This window comes from Heterodontus francisci, chromosome 38 (genome assembly GCF_036365525.1).
Source record: "Heterodontus francisci isolate sHetFra1 chromosome 38, sHetFra1.hap1, whole genome shotgun sequence".
Taxonomy (NCBI): domain Eukaryota; kingdom Metazoa; phylum Chordata; class Chondrichthyes; order Heterodontiformes; family Heterodontidae; genus Heterodontus; species Heterodontus francisci.
Window position 1 is genome coordinate 9,365,534 of NC_090408.1, and position 22,104 is coordinate 9,387,637.

The 22,104-nt window shown below is 41.4% G+C and overlaps 1 protein-coding gene across 7 annotated transcripts in view; it reads left to right on the forward strand.

Moving 5' to 3' along the window:
• Positions 1 to 22,104, forward strand: part of zfand6 (zinc finger, AN1-type domain 6) — a 63,606-nt gene that overhangs the window by 41,282 nt on the left and 220 nt on the right. For 3 of the 7 annotated variants that reach the window (XM_068017705.1, XM_068017706.1, XM_068017710.1), the window contains 3 exons: positions 6,949 to 7,044; positions 16,304 to 16,413; positions 17,401 to 17,796. In XM_068017705.1, the coding sequence (XP_067873806.1) occupies positions 6,949 to 7,044; positions 16,304 to 16,413; positions 17,401 to 17,669 (475 nt within the window). In that variant the 3' untranslated portion in view covers positions 17,670 to 17,796. Of the gene's footprint in view, positions 1 to 6,948; positions 7,045 to 16,303; positions 16,414 to 17,400; positions 17,797 to 18,066; positions 18,184 to 22,104 lie in introns of those variants that run through there. The other 4 variants (XM_068017708.1, XM_068017709.1, XM_068017707.1 and 1 more) reach the window with 3 other exon arrangements.

Consider the following 22,104-nt stretch of genomic DNA (forward strand, 5'->3'; position numbering starts at 1 on the left):
GGGGTCTGTATCCCTCTATTACCATCCTATTCATGTATTTGTCAAGATGCCTCTTAAACGTCGCTATCGTACCTGCTTCCACCACCTCCCCCGGCAGCAAGTTCCAGGCACTCACCACCCTCTGTTTTTAAAAAAAAAAAAAACCTGCCTAGCACGTCCCCTCTAAACTTTGCCCCTCGCACCTTAAACCTCTGTCCCCTAGTAACTGACTCATCCACCCTGGGAAAAAGCTTCTGACTATCCACTCTGTCCATACCACTCATAACTTTGTAAACCTCTATCAGGCCGCCCTTCCACCTCCGTCGTTCCAGTGAAAACAATCCAAGATTATCCAACCTCTCCTCATAGCTAATACCCATAATACTTCCTGGGTCTTGGTTCTTGCTGGGAAATTAGCAGACATTTTGTGTGTCTCCTCAAAGTCCTTTGCAATGTAGGATACAGTGTAGCAAGCTAGGTGATCATTTTAAGCTGAAAGGATGACTTTGCTGACAGCTTGTCTTTTTAAAATGTCTTTTTGAAAAAAAAAATAGAAATTCAGATCTCCAGTCAGTGAATTAAAGAAAATTATCGTTCAACAAAACATATTGGCATACACTTTAAATGCAATTTATATTAGTGTAAAATGTTGTCCTGAATGATGGTACAGTTTTCTTCTGCAGATGTGTCTGAAGTTATCTTGATCAAAAGTGGAATGGAAAAAAAATGTTTTCTGTTTTTATGCTATTGTTGATGCAATCTTTATTTTAAATTTCAGTATGCAGGCTTAATATGAAAGTCTTTTCAAATATACCAATTGCTAAAAGTTGTGCCACAGGGTAGAAAGGCCATAAAGCAGGATAGAATCGAAAAGTAGGGAAGTTGTGCTAAACCTGTATCGAACCTTGGTTAGACCACTCTTTTGAGTATACTGTGTGCCATTCTGGTTGGCATATTATAAAAAGGGTATAGAGACACTGGAGAGGTGCAGCTAAGATTTGTAAGGATAATACCAGAAATGCGAGGGTGTACACAATCAGGAAAGGATGAACAGGCTGTGTCTCTTTTCTCTTCAGGATGACCTAATAGAGGTCTTGAAAATTGAAACCTTTTGATAGAATGGATTCACCAATAATATTTCCACTTGTGGTTAGGAGCATAACTAGAGGCCATCAATATAAGATAGTCACCAAGAAATACAATAGGGAATTCAGAAGAAGCTTCTTTACCCAGAGTGGTAAAAACATGGAACTACCAGGGAGTGGTTGAAGCAAATACTATAGATGCATTTAAGGGGGGTCTAGACAAGGATATGAGGGAGAAGGGAATAGAGGGTTATGCTCATAAATTTTGATGAGGAAAGATAGGAGGAGGCTCAAGTGGAGCATAAATGCCAGCGTGGACTGGTTGGGTCAAAGGGCCTGTTGCTGTGCTGTGTATCCTGTGTAATCTTTCATGCTGTTTCCACCACCATTGGATGTGATATATCACCACCTGACCAACCAGGAGAATTGACAGAAAAAAACGAAGGAAAACAAGAGCACTGTTTTCCCCAGCTGGAATGGAAAGCAAAGGTGAAGGCATACATTACCTTTAGCAAGTTAGTACCCATGCCGTTCAATGGGTATTGCTGTACCTTGGGCAAAACTCAGAATCTGATCAAACAAGAAAAGTCAGGCCAGGAGCTGGAAATTGGAGAAGAAAATGTAAACTGGCAATCTTTGAAGATTTAGTGTGTGGGAAGTTTGTTCAGGCCCATATCTAGTAAGGAACACTGAAGATGTGCTTCTGACTTTCATGCACTCTCTTGTATATGTTACTTTCCTAGGTTTTACCTTTGTTTCAACACTGCCTCGACAGGTTAGGCTTCTAAAATTTATTACCAATGGAAGGGATTTATAACTTTTGCTGCTAAATGTTTGGTAAAAAAGGTTTTGGCAAATGTCCTTGAATTATAAATCCTGAGATATTTAATTTCTCATACAAATTTGTTTGAGTGAAATAGTTGGTTGTTACTGGACTAGTAATCCAGAGGCCTGGACTAATAATCCAGTGAGTTCAAATCCTACCATTGCTGTTTGAATATGAATATCTCTCTCTATAAATATCTCATGCTCAGTAAAAGTGGCCATGCAACTGTCACATTGTTGTCAAAACCCATCTGAAAACTAATATCCTTTATGGAAAGAAAGCCGCAGTCCTTACCCAGTCTGTTCCACTCAAACAAATTTGTACGAGAAATTAAATATCTCAGGATTTATCATTCAAGGACATTTGCCAAAACCTTTTTCACCAAACATTTACCAGCAAAAGGTACACCAATACCCATTGAATGGCATGGGTAGTAACTTGCTAAAAAGCCTTCAGCTTTGCTTTCCATTCCAGTTGGGGAAAACAGTGCTCTTGTTTTTCTCATTTTCTGTCAATTCTCCTGGTTGGTCAGGAGGTGCTATAACTGCTTATTTTCACATCCAATGGTGGTGGGAATAGTATTCAAGATTACATAGGATATACAGCACAGCAACAGGCCCTTGTGACTCCAATCCCACACCATTGTGATTGACTCTGAACTGCCCTTTGAACTGACCTAGCAAGCCACTCGGTTACATCAAATTACTGCAAAAAAAAGTAAGCATAAAACTGGACAAACCACTCTGGTTCGGAGACAGAGATGACACACCTTGCCCAGTTGATGCTGCAAAGTCCTCTCTAACATTTAGGGACTGGTGCCAAAGATCATTTGAGCTGTCCCACAGACTAGTCAAGCAACAGCCTGATATAGTCATACTCTCAGAAACATGCCTTTCAGCCAACACCTCTGACTTCGCCATCACTATTTCTGGGTGTCTTGTCCCTCCAGCAAGATAGCCCCACCAGAGGTGGGGACACAGTGATATACTGTTGGGAGATAGTTGCAATGCAAGTCCTCAAAGTTGACTCCAGACCCCATGAAGTCTCATGACGTCAGATGATGAATTAGTAAGTTGAACACCACTTGGAAGAAATGCTGAGGGCAGCAAGGGCACAGAATCTGGGGGACTTCAATATTCATCGAGTGGCCCGATAGTACCACCACTGACCGAAGTGACAGAGTCCCAAATAATATTGTTTACAAGCTGGGCTAGAAAAAGCTGATAGAGCAACACAAAGGAATACCCTCACCAATCTGCCTATCATGGATGCATCTGTCCACAGCAGTATTGATAGGAGTGGCCACTGGTACAGTCCTTATGGTGACCAAATCTTGGCTTCACACTGAGGACACCATCCATCATGTTGTGTGGTACTACTATGCTAAATGGGATAGATTCAGAATAAATATAGCAGCTTAAAGCTGGGCATTCATAAGGTGCTGTGGGTCATCAGCAGCAGAATTGTATTGTGCTATAATTTGTAACTCTTGGCTTGGCATATGCCTCACTCTACCATTACCATCAAACCAGATGGGTAGAGGAGCTGTACTAGGAATACATAAAAATGAGGCTCCAGCTTTGTTGAAACTACAGCAGAAGACGACATACATGTTAGGGTTAAGCGATCCCACAATCGATCAGATGAAAGCTCTCTAGTCCTGCTGCATCCAATCAAGAATGAAGTGGACAATTAAGCAACTAATGGCCAGAGGAGACTCCAAGAACATCCCCATCCTCAATGATGGTGAAGCTCAACCACATGAGTTTAAAAGAAGAGGTTGAAGCACTCAACTATTTTCAGTCAGAAATGCTGAGTGAATGATCCTTCTTGGCTTCCTCCTTAGGTCCCCATCACCCAAACCCATGACATCTACCACCTAGAAGGAGAATGGCACCAGGCGCGTGGAAACACCACTACCCCCAAGTTCTCCTCCAACTTGACTTGGACACGTATCGATGGTCCTTCATTGTCACTGGCTCAAAATCCTGGAATTCCCTGCCTAACACACCTTCACCACATGGACTGCAGCAGTTCAAGAAAGCAGCTCACCACTGCCTTCTCAAGCACCAGTAGGGATGACCAATAAGTGCTGGCATTGCCAGTGATGCCCACATCCCATGAATGAATTAATAAAATTAAAATCACAGATGCCAGTCTTCAGACAATTTGATTCACTCCTACGATATCATGAAACAGTTGAGCACTCTGGACACAGACAACAACATTCTGAAGACCTCTGCTTTACAACTAGCCACACCTGTAGCCAAGCTGTTCCAGTACAGCTGCAACACTGTCATCTACCTGACAGAGTGGAAACTTGCCCAGGTGCACCCTATTCACAAAAAGCAGGACAAAACCAACCTAGCCAAATTCTATTCCATCAGCAAAGCAATGGAAGGAGCATCAAGCGGCTCACCAAAGCTCTGTTTGGGTATCACCAGGACCACTCCAGGACTTCTTGCAATCTTGATCCAAACATGGATAAAAGAGCTGCATTCCTGAGGTGAGTGTGACTGTCCTTGACATCAAGGCAGCATTTGACCAATTGTACTAAAGTCGATGGGAATAAGGTGGTAAACTCTCCAGTGGCTACAGTTGTACCTAGCAAAGAAGATGGTTGTGGTTACTCGAGGCCAATTATCGCAGCCCCAGGACATCGTTGTAGGAATTCCTCAGCACATCGTACTAGGCCCAGCTATTGTCAGCTTCTTCATCAATGACCTTCCCTCCATCAGAAGGTCAGAAGTGTTACTGTTTACTACTGATGGCAGTGTTCAGTTCCATTTGCAATTCCTCGGATAATGAAGCAGTCTGTATCCACATGCAGCAAGATCTGGGCAACATCAGGCTTAGACTGATGTGTGTGCTGAACATGTTACTTGCCACTTGTGTCAGGCAATGACCCTTGTCAACAGGAGAGTCTACCAGTTCTCTGACATTCAGTGTCACTACCATTGCCGAATTCTCCTTCACTGAAATCCTGAGGGTTATCGTTGACCAGAAACTCAACTGAACCAACTACGTGAATATTGTGGCGGCTAGAGCACAACATTCCCCAAAGTATCTCTACCACTGACAAAGCATAAGGCAGCAGCGTGATGGAATACTTTCCATTTGACTGGATGGATGCAGCTGCAGCAACACTCTGGAAGGTTGACGCTATCCAGGTCAAGGCAGACATTCCACCATCTCAAACTCCCACTCCCGCCACCGTTGGCACGTGGGAGCGACAGTGCGTTCTATCTATAGAATGCACTGTAGCAACTCGCCAAGGATTCTTCAACAGCACCTCCCAAACCCACAATTTCTGCTATCTAGAAGGGCAAGGGCAGCAGGAGTTTGGGAACACCATCAACTCCAAATTCCTGGAACACACTACATTGTGTCCATTCACCAATGGACTGCAGCAGTTCAAGCATGCAGCTCATGCCCATCCTTAGTTGCTCTCAAGAAAATGATGAATAAATGCTGTGCTGGCCAGTGACAGGTTGCAAGAATGATGTATGTTTTTAAAAAAAAAAGCCTTGTGGACTAACTGCTTTTCAAGTGACTTGAAGCAAGTAATAAAAACAGAAAATGCTGGAAATATTCAGGTCTGGCAGCATCTGTGGGGAGAGAAACATAGTAAACATTTCAGGTCAGTGACCTTTCACCGAAGATCATGAAAATTTAGCCCAACCTGAGTATTTCAGCATTTTTTGTTTTCATTTTAAATTGCCAGCATCTGCAGTATTTTGCATTTGTATCGATGCTATACAGTACTTTGGTTTGAATGCAAGGTGGAGAAATATTCAAAATGTTCAGTTCAGCAAAAATTGCATGTTCTAGACTTTGTGGATTAACTGTATGGTTTGGGAAGAGTGGGCAAATAGAAACCAGTAACATTTTTGTCCAGTGGATGATATTGAGTCCAGGTCCCTTATTTCTATGTGATCTTGAAATGGCAAAGGAAATCTTGGAAAAAATCTTTTACATAAAAGTAATCAAACTGAAGCTAACCAATGACTGAAATTAGCAACACCACAATGGGGAATTGCTTTAATTTCAAGCTTCTGTTCTTGAAAGTCATGGAGCCCCCTACTTTGTTTCATCCTGCAGCTGAATTAGGATTTCAACAAGCATGCCTGTTGGCATTCCATTACAAAGGGATGCTGCTGGGTCAGAGATTTACCTTTAGATGATTAGGAGTGCAGCTTCTCATTCACATGTTTAATGCTTCCACATCTGTCAGTTCTACCACAATTGCTCCTTATTCCAGATTTCCATTCCTGATCTCCCTTGGGTGTAGGAATTCAAAAATTAAAAAAAAAATTAAAGCGATACTATAACAGGTACATGTTTTGCCGCTTTATGAAGTCACTAAGTACTTCAAGTATTTTGTTATCCATTATTTTTCACTAGTTAATAACTTGAGTTTTAAGATTTTCTTTAGTTCTGTGTGTCCTTATCTGTGGTTCTCATCAAATTAAAGACCCTAAAATTAGATTCCTGCAGTACTCACATACAAATGTTTTAACATGCTGGTTGAAATTCTTTATATTTTACTGGAGTATGTTGGATCTGTTTAAATGTGTCATCATCTGTAAAAACAGCAGAGTAAAGTATTTTCTGTCAGCATGTTCATAAGTTAGTGCCTCTGGGTGTTACTTTATGGCCACTGATATTGGTTGCCATATCCTAGAGACAGTGAATTACAACCATGTGATGTAATGTGACCGGTCAAACTGGCCCCATGGTAATTGCTAAAATACAAAGTTGGGAATTCTACAATCGACCATTGTTCTCGCCCCTCACATTCTCCAAAAACCAAAACTGATCAAATAAAGTACATAGCAAGTAAAGAGAATTTATAAGGATCCTACTCATTTGAAAATCCCAGCTATAGGACACTATTTTTAGCTTATCAACTAAATAATAGCTATTGTAACTTGTAATACGGAGTAAGGTGTTTGTATTCTTGCTGTTGCATTTTTTAATCAAATAAAGTAGTTAATATAGTAAGGTAATAAATGGAGAAAGAATGAATGAACTGTTGTATGTTTACTCAACCTTCAGTCCACAACCAGTAATGGGAAGAGGGAAAAGGGGAAGAAAGCAAAAAGAGAAGAAGGGAAGATCTATTAAAAGAGAGGGAAGAAAGGGAAGGAAGAGGTAAGAACAAGAAAAAGGGCTGGAAGAGAAAATAAATTAAATGAGGATTAAGAAAAATGGGTGAGGAAGTTAGAAATTGTAAGATTTGGGAGTATGATGAAATGGTTATTGTGTGTACAGTGAAACCAATTAATGGCATTAGAACAACTTGTGAATGGTTCAGCTTTTCCCCATTAAGGTATATGCTGATCTTCTGCACAGTAAGAAGTCAACCTCAGAGATTTTGTGAGCTTTTAACAGCAGAGCTATGCTAGTGATGTGCCCAGCTTATTGCAATTTTTATGAAGGCAATTGAACTAACTAATGCCACATTTTTGGGTCTTTAGTTAGTTGTTTTTCTTGAATGGGATTTATGCAGTCTCAGTTGCTTTCTTACAAGAACCCTTCATGTGAAATGTGTAACTTCATTAAAGATTACATTACTAAAATTGATGTAAACTTATGATTCTTAACCTAAACAGTTTTAAAACTCAATTTTGTATGTATTAAACAACTAATGTGTGAAATAGCCTTCAATAACACTCTTACTCTTGAGATGAGAATATTTCCACAAAGATAACCCTTACAGCAGATTTTCACAACAGACATGCGGAATTAAATATATACCTGTACAAAACTGGTGAAAAAATGCAAAGTTTAGGCAATGGTGAGAATTTTTTTTGTCTGCAACTTGTAGCTAAAGTTTAGAGGGCAAGGTACAAGAAGAGTCAAATGCTTGGTACATACACCATGAGGCATTGACCTAACTCTCCGAACTGAAGAGAAATCTCTTTTTAAGTTGGGAAATGTTTCTCATTTAGAATTGAAAGGCCTACACAAGCTGCTTGGTTAGGTTAATTATTGAATAATAAAAGCTAGTTGTGTCATTTCATTAGCATGCACAATAGAAGAAATTGAAATAATTACTCGAAGGAAATGTTTTAATTTAATTGTGGAAAAGATTGTCTTGGAGTGAATTGTAGGAACTGTGGTCCACTTGGTTGCTTCTTGTGGATTGCAGATGTGAATTTGTCTTTTATTTTGTCTGAATGTGACAAATATGGAAATGCAGAGGAGGGGGAAAAGAAGCAAAGAAAATGTGGATTTTGTAAAGCTGAAAATGGAGATCAAGGGAAATTAATTTTAACCTCCCTTTTGGAAAGATTGCAATAGAAACCTATTGTTTGGGAACTGAGTCCAATGGAATTCTGAATTTTATTGTAATCCTGTATATCTACTCCAGTTTGTTCAGTACCTGAACTACCCCAAGGTTTTGTACAGTGTTATGGCCAGGTGAGGAGGAAGTCCCAGGCTTCCTCCTTGTCCTTCCTCTTATTTGACCACAACAGGGTTTATTGGGTTTATTCCTTTTTTAAACAGTGGTTTGCTTACCACCTCGGTGAGTGTTTTACCTTTTAACTTTTTAATGTGATCATAAAAGCACCAATCGGATAGGTTTTCTTGAGTTTAAAAAAGAAAGAAGTGAGTTTATTATACTTAATCTAAAACTGATGTGGAAAAAATAATAAATTTACTCCACACGTTCACACAATTCTCCCTCCCTCTCTCTCTCTCTCTCTCACACGCACATGCGCGCACAAACATAGATTACAGAGAGAACAGTAGATATTGTGGTTGGATTAGAGTCCAGAATAAATGGAAATTAAATACACAGTCTGTGAATAAAAGCAAAATACTGCGGATGCTGGAAATCTGAAATAAAAATAAGAAATGCTGGAAATACTCAGCAGGTCTGGCAGCATCTGTGGAGAGAGAAGCAGAGTTAACATTTCAGGTCAGTGACCCTTCTTCAGAACTGGCAAATATTAGAAATGTAAAAGGTTCTACGCAAATAAAGCGGAGGTGGGGCAAGAGATAACAAAGGAGAAGGTGCAGATTGGACCTGGTCACATAGCTGACCAAAAGGTCACGGAGCAAAGGCAAACAATATGTTAATGGTGTGTTGAAAGACAAAGCATTAGTACAGATTAGGTGTGAATACACTGAATATTGAACAGCAGCAAGTGCAAACCTGAAAAAAAACAGTGGGTAAGCAAACTGAACAAACTAAGATGAAATGAAATAAATGCAAAAAAAAGATTGTAAAAAATGTAAAAAAGAATGTAAAAAAAAAAGGAAGAAAAAATAACTAAAAATGAAAGTAAAATGGGGGGCTGTCATGCTCTGAAATTATTGAACTCAATGTTCAGTCCGGCAGGCTGTAGTGTGCCTAATCGGTAGATGAGATGCTGTTCCTCGAGCTTGCGTTGATGTTTACTGGAACACTGCAGCAATCCCAGGACAGAGATGTGAGCATGAGAGCAGGGGGGAGTGTTGAAATGACAAGCAACCGGAAGCTCTGGGTCCTGCTTGCGGACTGAGCGGAGGTGTTCTGCAAAGCAGTCACCCAGTCTGCGTTTGGTCTCCCCAATGTAGAGGAGACCACATTGTGAGCATCGAATACAGTATACTACATTGAAAGAAGTACAAGTAAATAGCTGCTTCACCTGAAGGGAGTGTTTGGGGCCTGGGATAGTGAGGAGCGAGGAGGTAAATGGGCAGGTATTACACCTCCTGCGATTGCAGGGGAAGAGGACAAGGTGGTAGGGGTAATGGAGGAGTGGACCAGGGTGTCACGGAGGGAACGATCCCTTCGGAATGCTGACTGGAAGGGAGGGGAAGATGCATTTGGTAGTGGCATTACGCTGGGGGTGGCAGAAATGGCGGAGGATAATCCTTTGGATATGGAGGCTGATGGGGTGGAAAGTGAGGACAAGGGGAACCCTGTCGCGGTTCTGGGAGGGAGGGGAAGGGGTGAGGGTAGAGGTGCGGGAAATGGGCCAGACATGGTTGAGGGCCCTGCCAACCACAGTGGGGGGGGGGGAATCCTCGGTTGAGGAAAAAGGAAGACATATCAGAAGCGCTGTCATGGAAGGTAGCATCATAGCAGATGCGTCAGAGACGGAGAAACTGGGAGAATGGAATGGAGTCTTTACAGGAGGCAGGGTGTGAAGAAGTGTAGTCGAGGTAGCAGTGGGAGTCGGTGGGCTTGTAATGGATATTAGTCAGCCTATCCCCAGAGATGGAGGTAAAGAAGTCAGGGAAGGGAAGTGTCGGAGATGGACCATGTAAAGGTGAGAGAAAGGTGGGAACTCGAAGCAAAGTTGATAAAGTTTTCCAGTTTGGGGTGGGAGCAGGAAACAGTCATCAATATACCAGAAAAAGAGTTGGGGGAGGGGGCTTGAGTAGGACTGGAACAAGGAATGTTTGACATATCCCACAAAAGGACAGGCATAACTAGGACCCATGTGGGTACCCATAGCAACACCTTTTACTTGAAGGAAGTGAGTGGAGTTGAAGGAGAAGTTGTTCAATGTGAGAAGAAGTTCAGCCAGGTGGAGGAGGATGGTGGTGGATGGGGACTGGTTAGGCCTCTGTTCAAGGAAGAAGTGGAGAGCCCTCAAACTGTCCTGGTGGGGGATGGAGGTGTAGCGAGATTGGACGTCCAGTGAAGAGGCGGCGGTTGGGCCCAGGAAACTGGAAATTGTCAAAATGACGTAGGGCGTCAGAAGAGTCACAGATGTAGGTGGAAGAGACTGGACCAGCGGAGAAAGGATAGTCAAGATAGGAAGAAATAAGTTCAGTGGGGCAGGAGGAGGCTGGCACAATGGGTCTGCCGGGACGGTCCTGTTTGTGGATGGACAGTCTGTGAAGTTGGATGATGTATTCCTGAAATCGTTGGCTGGTCAAAGTGCACTTTGTGGCTGGCCTGCTTGGCTCAAGGCAGACTTGGAGGTGGCTCTCTTCCCCTACTCTGTCTGTAGCAATCTGTAGGTTTGGAAAGTCCACAGTTGCAGACGGGGTTCAAACTTGTATTATCTAGAGAGGGAGGGAGGGAGGCACACCCGGCCTTTCTCCTGCTGCACATTCTGAGTTCTTGCCCATCTGTCTTTTTTCAAGGAATCTTTTGGCTTTCACAGAGAGACAGATGGTCACATGACTGCCTCCATGTATTCACTGGAACTTTCTAATATTCAAGGTTTGGAATTAGCTCCCCAGCCCCCAGGGTGCCAATATTTACACTTGGAGGGGGGTTTGCTCTTTCAAAGTCGATATGTTAGGATTGCTGTGCATGCTGTGCTAATGAAACAATCTTGGGTAATTCAATCACTTGGAGCAAGCCATTGTTCTGGGTCCATACTGCCCAGACCTTTGGCTTTGGAATGTGAAGAGGCGTTTCAGGTACAAATTGTGGTGGCCATCTTGGCTGCTAGTTTTTAAAAGTTAGCTGCAGGATTTTTTCCATTAAAAGCTTAATGTAAGTTTCCAACTGACGAATTAAAAATCTCTCATTTGGTATATCGTGTTTTCTTGACACTAATCCTGTAGTGAATATTTAAGCATTGTAGCCTTTTGTTACTATTACATCTATGTATTTTTGGCTTTGCTGATGGTACAGAATTGGCCATTTATCAGGTTTCATTTGCCCATTTTAATTGCTAGAGTTTGATTTGTTTGGTACCCACAATTGTGCTTCCATGATTCTTCAGATGACTGATATTCTCCCAATAGTTTACATCTGGTAATAAGTTAGGAGGTGGGTGTTAGCTATTGCTGTTGATGTTTTTAAACATTGAGCAACATTTGTATTCAAGTAGAATTATTTTTATCGCCCACCCCATTATAGTGAGTTTTATGTTTTTGCTTTCAGTTTTGACAGATTGAGCAGAGATGAATTTATGAAATTTTTCATTGAAAATATTAACTTTCCACAACATGTGCAACAGATATTGCTTGTCTCTCACCTGTTCTCTGCACAACAGCTCCTTAATCCTTTTACCATAATGCCATAAATTTGGGATCACTGTTTTTCTCCCCCGCCCCCCCCATTTAATTAAATATTTCTTTCCTATTTCCATCTGCCTTCCCTTCCCAATTAATTTAGTTGTATTGTGATTTTTTTTTATTCCCACTTGTAGACTATAAATTGTTCGTGCCAGCTCCTAGTCTACATTTGGTTCTGAATTCTATGAACTGCTGTCCTGTGAAGTTCAGGGCGAAGACTGCTTGTCCTGGCTCAAAATAAAAAATGTTATCTGGGGAGAACGCTGGAGAGGATACACATACCACACTTAAGTGGTGTTTCAAATGTTTGCTATTCATAGAGCAAGCACCCGAAGCTGAAGTAATTCAGTTGTCTGCATCACAATTCTAAATACCTCAAACAATACAGAGGTTAATTGGATGCTGGGGCAGGATTTAAACTGGTGAGGTTGAAGGGTGCAGTGGTGGTGGGCAGGCAAGGCTAGCCAAAAATAAGTGTTAATGCTCCCAAGATATGAACAAAAGGAACGTCCGCTATAGCTGTAGTGAGGGGGAAATAGCACACGCTAAATGTTCAATTAAATGAAAAAAATGTGAGCCCAAATTGGGAAGTGAAAGATAGGGGACAGAAGAGGAACAAAAAGGATATAAGAATAGAAAGAAATAAGTAACAATGAAGGAGGAAAGGTACAAATTTCAATGAAGGAAAAGGACTCAAGTGTATGCATTAATACATGTAAAGAATAAACTTGAGGAAAGAGAAGCAATTGCCATTGTGGGGGGAAAGACATGAAAACATTCCTTTAACAGAAACTTTACTTCATGAACACTTAGTAATAACATTTACGAGAGAGAGAGAGAGCACAAAAAGGGTTGGGTTTCAGCATTAGAAAGGAAAGAAATTTAACATAATGTACAGCTAATTGGAACGCCCTGCCTGCAGCAGTAGTAGATTCGCCAACTTTAAGGGCATTTAAGTGGTCATTGGATAGACATATGGATGAAAATGGAATAGTGTAGGTCAGATGGTTTCACAGGTCGGCGCAACATCGAGGGCCGAAGGGCCTGTACTGCGCTGTAATGTTCTAATTCTAATCTCGAAGTTGAGCTAAGGAATTGAAAGGGATCCAATACAATAATGGGACTATGCAGATTCACAATTTATTGGAAACACGAGTATAAAGGTAGGACAGGAACATTGGAGGATTTCAGTTATCCTTAAGGAACTGCTCAGAGAGGAGTAAATGGGCTGAGATTTATAGTATGTATTCAAAACTGTTTTCTGTATCAGTATGTAACTAGGAAAGATGCCTACTGGATTTGGTTCTGAAAGAAAAACTGGGGCAGGTCAGCAACATTAAGTGTCAGGCAGGGAAAATGAGAGAAAAGATCAGCACGTACTGAGCTTTCGTATTAAAGTTCACAGGGAAAAAGTCAAAAACAAAGTTGAATGAAGAGGAACAAACTACAGACGGATGGGTGAGGAGTTAGCCTAACTATACTGGAGGGAAGAATGATCTAGTAAAGCAGTGAGAAATATTTAAGTGAAATTGATACCACACAGTCTAAAGTAGGAAGAGGCTGTCTCTGGTGTTGTGCTAAGCAGTTTAGGCTAAAATAAAGGTTTAAAAATATGTTAAGACAAAGACAGTGAACAAAACAGTCATGTGAAATGCCTTGATCTGAAAACTGAATTGAAAAGGAAATCGGAGCATGAATTGTTTTTTGGTGCAGTCTGGGCTGTAAAAAGAATTTGGTCAGAACCCATAATTATACAAGGTTGCCCGGGATGGTAGGACATATTGTCTGCTGAGCCCCTGCAACAGGATGTCACTTTGAGACAGGCTGCCAGGCTCTCTCCAGTTGCACCTATTGTATGTCCATAATTATTGGTTGTACAAGAACCAAAGCTTAGCCCCATAAAGTTGTACCAAGGGAGGAACTATAAAGAAAGTTTGAAACCTGACCAGCTCCAAATTCTTCACCTCGCCCAGATTAGGTGCCCCAGTAACACTGGTAAAGACGCACATGCCTGCCCCTAATAGAAAACTCTGCCTTTGGGATTTGAAACAGGATCAGAGTGATAATGGCAGAGTCCACCCTGCAGCATTGCCCCAGAGCAGAGGTTCTGGAATTTCTCAGGTTTTTTATGAACATATCATTAAGGAGGGGTGGAACCAAAAAATGGTCATGGTGAGATTATTGTAGGTAAGGAAATGGGAGAGTGGCTAAAGTAATATTTTGCTTTGGTATTTACAGGAGAGCATGGAGGTAGGAGAAAGGCAAGTAGTAGTTGAATCAATAAAGAAATGGTTCCTAAAGGGCCGAGGGCAGTACATGTTGGTGTTCAGCACTGTATGATGTACATAGGTTAGGGAGGAAGTAGTGGAGGTATTAAACATTACCTTTCAGAATTTATCAGATGAATTGGAACAAATGTTATACCTCTGTTCATACAGCAACAACTCACAACAATATAGCACCTTCAATGTAATAAAATGTCCCAAGGCGCTTCACAGGAGCATTATAAAACAAGATATGCCACATGAGATGTTGGGTCAGATGACCAAAAGCTTGGTTAATTTGGTAGGTTTTAAGGAGTGTCTTAAAGGAGGTGGGGGAGGCAGAGACTTGTTGGGAGGGTATTCTAGAGCTTGGGGCCTATGCAACTGAAGGCGCAGCTACCAATGGTGGAGCGATTGCAATCAGGGATGCGCAAGAGACCAGAATTAAAGGAGCACAGATATCTAGAAGTGTTGTAGGGCTGGAGGAGATTAGAGAGATGGGGAGGGGTGAGGCCATGGAGGGATTTGAAAACGAGGAGGAAAATTTAAAATTGAGACATTGCTTGACCGGGAGCCAATGTAGGTCAGGGTAAACCGGGCGATTATTGACCAGTTGGCCTTGCATCAGTGGTAGGAACATTAGTAGAGCATGATTAGAGATAAAATAAATCAATACTTAGCTGAGCATAATTAGTTGACAGGGATTTGTGAAGGGAGGTCATGTTTGACCGGCCTGATAGAATAATGAAGTATGAACAGGGGCAATGCAGTAGATTTAAGCTTATATAGATTTCCAGAAAACGCTCTTACCAAGTGCCAACTAAGAAAGTGGTGGAGACTTAGGGTCTCTAGCATAAAAGGGAAGGTAGTAGCACAGATAGAGATAACTGAAAGGAACACAGGAAAGGGTTGCCATGGGTGGATCTTTCTCAAACTGGGGATTGCTGCAGGTAGATGGGTATGTTTATATTTTGTGGACCATATGTAAATGAGTGACGATTGCTGATACTAAACTGGGGGAGTGGCAGACTGCAGTGAAACTAAAGGAACACTTAAATAGGCTAGAAGGTGAAGAGGTGGACTACTATAGTGTTAAATATATTGAGCTTCATGGTGATCAATGGATGGTTTCATTGTGATGGGTGGAAGAGAGGGAGGCTAGTAACTGGCAAATGGAGTTCTAATGTAAGTGTGGGAACAGGATTGGAAATTATTCCTAACTTTCTCAATTGAAGGGTTTAGCTTGTGAAGATACATAAATTCTTAAATGGGTGAATCGATTTATTTTAAAAAGACAGACAAATGGGTTTTTGGAGTTTGTATTCGGGTGGAGTTGCTATGATTACAAAACTGCAGTAGGCCATATCTTAAACTGTGCAATTTAAGACTCACTAAAGGAGGACTATCGTTTCCCTAGACATAATGCAATGTAGATTTATAGGATGATTGAGGGGGGGATTCACCAGCCTTGATTGACATGGTAAATGCTGATTTCTGTTGGGTAAATAGAAAATGACAATGTCTTGATGTGATCTCAAGATAAAGGATAGTTAAGTAAAAGGGGAGATTGAAGAAACTAGATTACCTTGCAGGGGGCCACCTGACATATACTGTACCTGCTATGCACTGCACGTCAGAGGACAGAGGTTTGTTGCTAACTGGGCTTGTTTTTTCAGGCACCCAGTGGTTACATTATCAAGAATCTGAGGCAGGATTTGTCAAGTCAACCACCATCCCCTGCCCCCATCCTCTGTCTCATTAAATAATAACATTGGGCTGTATCTACTGCAGGTGTTCTAGGGATACAGTGGGGGAGGATAATTGATGTAACTGTTCTTTCTGCCTTTTTTTTTTCCAAGCTGTTCCTGAGAACTCAGCATTGCCCAAGTGGAATAATGGGGAAATTCTCCTGTTTTCAAGCAGTGCCATGGGTGTTGATTAGTGCTAAACTTATTACAACATTCAAAAAGGTACTGAATAAAATAAAAGGGTGTGGGAGAAAGTAATATAAACGGTAGAGAAAGCAAAAATGGAGCTGTGTAAAATTAGCCCGAGGTATTCAGGGATGTATAGAGTGTTCTTGATACTTATGAATTATAGGTGAAACTCTGATTATGCTTTAATACCCAGTGAATTTTACTTTTTTTAACCATTTTTGCTTCATTTTTTAGATCTGTGTCCAACCAGCTTCTGCTACGATCCCATGAATCAGTAACAAATCCCCAAAGTGATGGGGACCATACAGAAGATAATCAAGAAATGTCTAAAAAAGTGTTACAGGGTAATTCTCCTTTCCAATATCATTTAAAGACCATCTGACAAAAAAACACACCTCTTGAACACAAAAAATAACACATCCATTAGCTACTTGTTCGAGGGAGCCATGATGCTCAATATTGTAGGAGAGATGATATGATTGAAGGTGCTTTTAGATAGGGAGTAAATAGTGTAGCATGCCCAATATGTCAGAGCAGTTCCCCAGTCACATCGCCTGTTTGAAGCATTTACAATGTAATCACTTTTAATTGGGCAGAATCTCAATTAATCTCCACCTCTAATTCCAAATCTATTCTGAACTGCTTAGATTCATTAAAGATCAATTGATCTGTCTTTTACCCTTCTCTTTTTCTTTCTCCTTTCCACTTGTGTTTTCTCTCCCCCTCTCCTTTTTACTTCCCTGCTCGCTTCTCCCTGCCCCCTCTCCAGCTCCAATAATCCATATATAAGAAAATATTTTTCTGGTACCCACTCTTTATGTTGGCTTGTTGCAGCCGACGATCTGCCACAGTTGGCCCTACCATCCCTGGGGTAGAGAGGAAAATTATCCAAGGTTCCTGCTCCTGTATAACATCAGTTGCCCTTTTGAGAATGCATCATCTATGGGCATGTAAAGAGAAAGCTGGATCAGTCACGTTTAGCTGTGATGTCCTCTGTGGTTGAATATCTTGCTGATACTAGACTAACTATTTGAAGAATAACCATTTGGGCAAGCTCTGGAAATGCCACTGAAACTGTAGCCACGAAAGAGCTGGCACCTTCAGGAGAGGTATGAAATAAAACAAAAAATCGTGTTTGCAATGTTTAAGTTAATTTCATGAGAGTTAAACTTTCTACTTGCCCAAAATTATAACTGTTTTCACACTTGTCTGCAGATAATAGCAAAATCCCGTTAGTTAAAAAAAAATCTCCAGCCAGATTAAAATGGTACAATGGAATTGGAGGGGAAAAAAAGTACTTGAAATTTCAATTGGTCTGATTCTTATGGCAGATTTGGGTGGGAATCAACAGTTAGAGAAAGCAACGCTGGACAGTTGTGACAGATCATTAGTGGGGAATAATGGCGAAGACTGTTCAGATTACTCCAGCTCGTCCAAGAACACAGACACAGGGTACAGCTATGATGCTAGCACAGAGAGTGAGGCAGACGACTGCATACCGCTGGAGGAGGTTTCACGGAGGACTAAAAGAAAAATAGAGGAGGCATACACAGATCTAGGTAAAACTTTATTCTTAGGATATGTACAGATAATACTGTGACAGTTCCCACCTTTCCCTCTTTTTCTCCCACCTTTCCCTCTTTTTTTTCTCCCACCTTTCCCTCTTTTTTTTCTCCCACCTTTCCCTCTTTTTTTTCTCCCACCTTTCCCTCTTTTTTTTCTCCCACCTTTCCCTCTTTTTTTTCTCCCACCTTTCCCTCTTTTTTTTCTCCCACCTTTCCCTCTTTTTTTTCTCCCACCTTTCCCTCTTTTTTTTCTCCCACCTTTCCCTCTTTTTTTTCTCCCACCTTTCCCTCTTTTTTTCCTCCCACCTTTCCCTCTTTTTTTCCTCCCACCTTTCCCTCTTTTTTTCCTCCCACCTTTCCCTCTGAAATACTGCCTGTGATCCATGTACAGGTTTTTGATGTTTAATTGAGTTCATAATTATCTGTTACAAGCTTCCACATCTGAAGAAATTGCACAGACTTCTTCTGATGGACAGGATAAGTCCCCTGAAAAACCCAAGCAGAAGAAGAATCGTTGTTTTACCTGCCGGAAGAAAGTGGGACTTACAGGTCAGTACACATGACACGAGCACATGGTGTAAGGGGCAACATATTAGCATGGATAAAGGACTGGTTAGCTAACAGGAAGCAGAGAGTAGGGCCGAATGGGTCGTTTTCGGGTTGGCAAGCGGTAACTAGTAGAGTGCCAAAGGGATCGGTGCTTGGGGCCTCTATTATTTACAATTTGTATCGATGATTCAGATGAAGGGACCGAATGTATGGTAGCTAAATTTGATGACGCCGAGATTGGAAGGAAGAGGTAGACAATGTACAAAAAGATATAGATAGATTAAGCATGTAGGCAAAAACTTGACAGATTGCGTATAATGTAGGAAAATGTGAACTTGTCCACTTTGGCAAGATGAACAGAAAAGTTGTCTACTATTTAAATGGAGAGGGATTGCAGAATTCAGTGGTACAGAATTCTGGGTGTCCTGGTACGTGAATCACAAAAAGTTAGTATGCAGGTACAGCAAGTGATTAAGAAGGCAAATGGAATGTTGGCATTTATTGCAAGGGGAATAGACTGTAAAAGTAGGGAAGTTTTACTGCAGCTGTACAGGACCTTGGTAAGACCACATCTGGAGAACTGTGTACAATTTTGCTCTCCTTATTTGAGAAAGGATATAATTGCAATTCAGAGAAGGTTCACTTGACTACTTTTGGGGATGAGGGGCTTATCTTATGAAGAAAGGTTGAACAAGTTGGGCCTATACCAATTGGAGTTTAGAAGAATGAGAGGTGATCTTATTGAAACATATAAGATCCTGAGGGGACTTGATAGAGTGGATGCAGTTTACTCTTGTGGGGAAGACTAGAACTGGGGAACACAGTTTAAGAATAAGAGGTCTCCATTTTAAGATAGAGATGAGAAATTTTTCTTTTCTCACAATCATTACTCTGTATAATTCTCTTCCCTAGAAAGCAGTGGAGGCTGGGTCATTGAATTTATTCAAGGCTGAGTTAGATAGGTTTTTGATAGACAAGGGAGTCCAGGGTTATGGGGGGCAGACAGGAAAGTGGAGTTGAGACCCCAACCTGATCAGCCATGATCTTATAGAATAGCAGAGCAAGCTCAGGGGGCCAAATGGCCTACTTCTGCTCCTAAGTCCTATGTTCAGTCAGCCAGGCAGGAATTCAGGTGTAGAGGGCGCGTATGTATGAGGAAGACACCCTAAGAGACTGGGTGCTGAATACAGAGGTGGTGATTGCCCTACTGTGACTTAAATTTTTCATGTGTTTAATTCACCTTATTAATTTCCAGTTGTAGGCCTGCTTAAATTGGGATCAAATTACTAACAAACCCTTGCTAGTATTTTAATTTGAATTTTTCACATCTTTTGATCTACCTGTGACCTGTACCTTAGCCAGTGGAGCAGCAGTAAGGCAACTTGGTATTGTTAATGCTACTATTAGCATTTGACTCTGTACATTTCCTGTCATTCCCACTCACCCCCACCCTCTGATGGAGGTGGTCAGAAAAAATCTGGCACTGGTCTGGACTTTGCCTAAGGTTAAAGACAGAACAATTTGATGAGCAATGTGTTTGAATATGTGCACTGCAAAGTTGCATGAAAATAATGAAGTATATGAAACTAATTTAACCCTCACTTCTCCCTCTTTGGCTATCTTCCTATTCCAGCATTATCCAGAAAAGGAAGGACAACCCAAACTCTTCTCCACAACCAACTGCTTCTTTAACCTCCTGCTTCATTCTTCCATTCTTGCCTCCAGCATCAACTGAGGCTCATCAATTTCATCACCAAAATTGGGACTGTCCATATGGCTATCTTGCTTGCATTCTTCTCCTGTGCACCCCCCAGCCCTTATCAGACATGCAGGAGATCGATCATCTGCACCCTCAATCTCCTTGCCATTCAACTCTCTTTAGTCCAGTGCTTCTGATACCATAAAATCTTTTGTGCTAGTTGTTTGTTTCTCCACCACAGCCATCTTTGGCCCATAGGGCTGAGACAACCTGGTCAAAGTATACACTGTACGCTGTGTGACTTTAACTGTGCACTGTTCCACCTTGTCCCCTCATGGGTGTGATAGTTGATCACTTCATCCTCTTTCCATAACTCTCTGGTTCATTACTGGCTCCACCCAATCTTGATTCCATTCCACTCCTCCCAAAAGAGTTATTACATCTTCAGTAGCTTTCCTTGCCCCTGGGAGTATTTGGGACAGTGCAGGGGGAGCATTACTCTGTATAAACCTGTGCTGTACCTGCCCTGGGGATGTTTGATAGGACATTTGCTTTTGATGATCTTCAAGGCTGCATCCTCTTTGTCTATGTACTGCCCTAAGACAGTATCATTTGTAAATATGGGATCAGTTGTGATAGGTATGCCAATGGCACCCAATTTTATAGCTCCTCCAATAACTTTGTGCCTCGGCACTTATTCCATCCCCCTTCCGGGCTGCTTGCTCAGGCTGAGCTCAACCTTGTTTCATCCTGAACTGAGCGTGGTCAGCCCAGAATGACATGGCTGCCTACTTTCATGCTGGTAATATAGCCAATTAAATTCCTAATTTCCCTTCACTCATTTACACCTTCAACATTCCAGTGTTTGATTTCTCCAATGCCAATGGGCACAATTACACCCTATATAAAATAGAGCTCAGTACAGAATATAAAAGGGGCAAATATTACCCTGCCCTTGTTGATTGCTGGTTTCCCATTTCCTAATGTATCAAAGTTAAAGTCCTAATTTTCATTTTCAAATCCTTCCATGACTTCTCACCTTTTTGTCTGCAGTCTTTGCCAATGTTGCATTCTACCTTGTACCCTCCAGCCTTCCAACTTTACTCTTTTTTTCACTGCCCTAAATTTCTTTCATATCCTCTTGCCCCTGCTCCATTATTGCAAATCTTTTGGGCACCATTTCCCTGCCGCCTGGAATTCTCTTCCTAAACCTCTCCACCATGGCAGCAGAAGTCTGCAACTGTACCGTGCATTTGTGAGACTGCATCGAGAGTGTTGCATATAGTTTTATTCTTACTTAAGGATGGATATACGTGCATTGGAAGCCGTTCAGAGAAGGTTTGCTAAGCTACTCCTAGACCTCCCCTTCAAAAATATTAAAACCCGACTCTTGCATTTCAGGCCACTTTCGGTAATCTAGTTCCTGTTCAGTGTCTTCCAGTCTGTTCCCCAAGTACTTTGGCACTGTTTGTGAAAGTTGCAGTTTTAATGTATTTCGTTTTTTAAACTAGCACCATGGGTGGAATTCACTGTGCTTTTCGTAAGATACAACTGGGAATAACTCTGAAACAATTAGAATACAATCCACCTTCTAAGTAATGCAGCATTCTTCGCATTGTTTAGTTTCTCTCCAGTGATACTTTAATCAGAGGTTGGAGATATTTTCTATATGAACATGGCTTCTGCTGCCATCATGCAACTCCAGGGATGTAAGTCAGCCAATCAGCGACATCTTCTCTGAAAGGCCAGTAAAACCTGATACACTGCTGATGGATTGCTACAATGCAGTGCTGTTTCAGTTGATGCATTAAAACGGAGTCCTTTGCTGACGGTTTAACTGGGTGCAAACGATTCCATGGCACTATTCAAGGAGCAAAATGTTCACTCAGTGCCTTAATTATCACTACTCCCTCCCTCAACTGACCCCACAAGAAGAGGGGGTATCTGGTCAAACATCTTATTTGCTGTTTATGGAAACTTACTCTGCACAAATTGATTGCCATATTTGTTTCACAGCATGTGGAGCATTTGGGGTGCCCCAAGATATGATCAGGGCACTGCATAAATACACGTTCAGTCATAAATATTTGGTAAGAAACTTGGAAGAATAGAGCATGGGGAAGGCGAGAAGGGTGTACAGACACAACATAACCTATATGTTGAAAACAAGTAACAGAGTTAAACATGACAGTGTTTGTCCTTCAGTCTCCTAAATCTAGAGT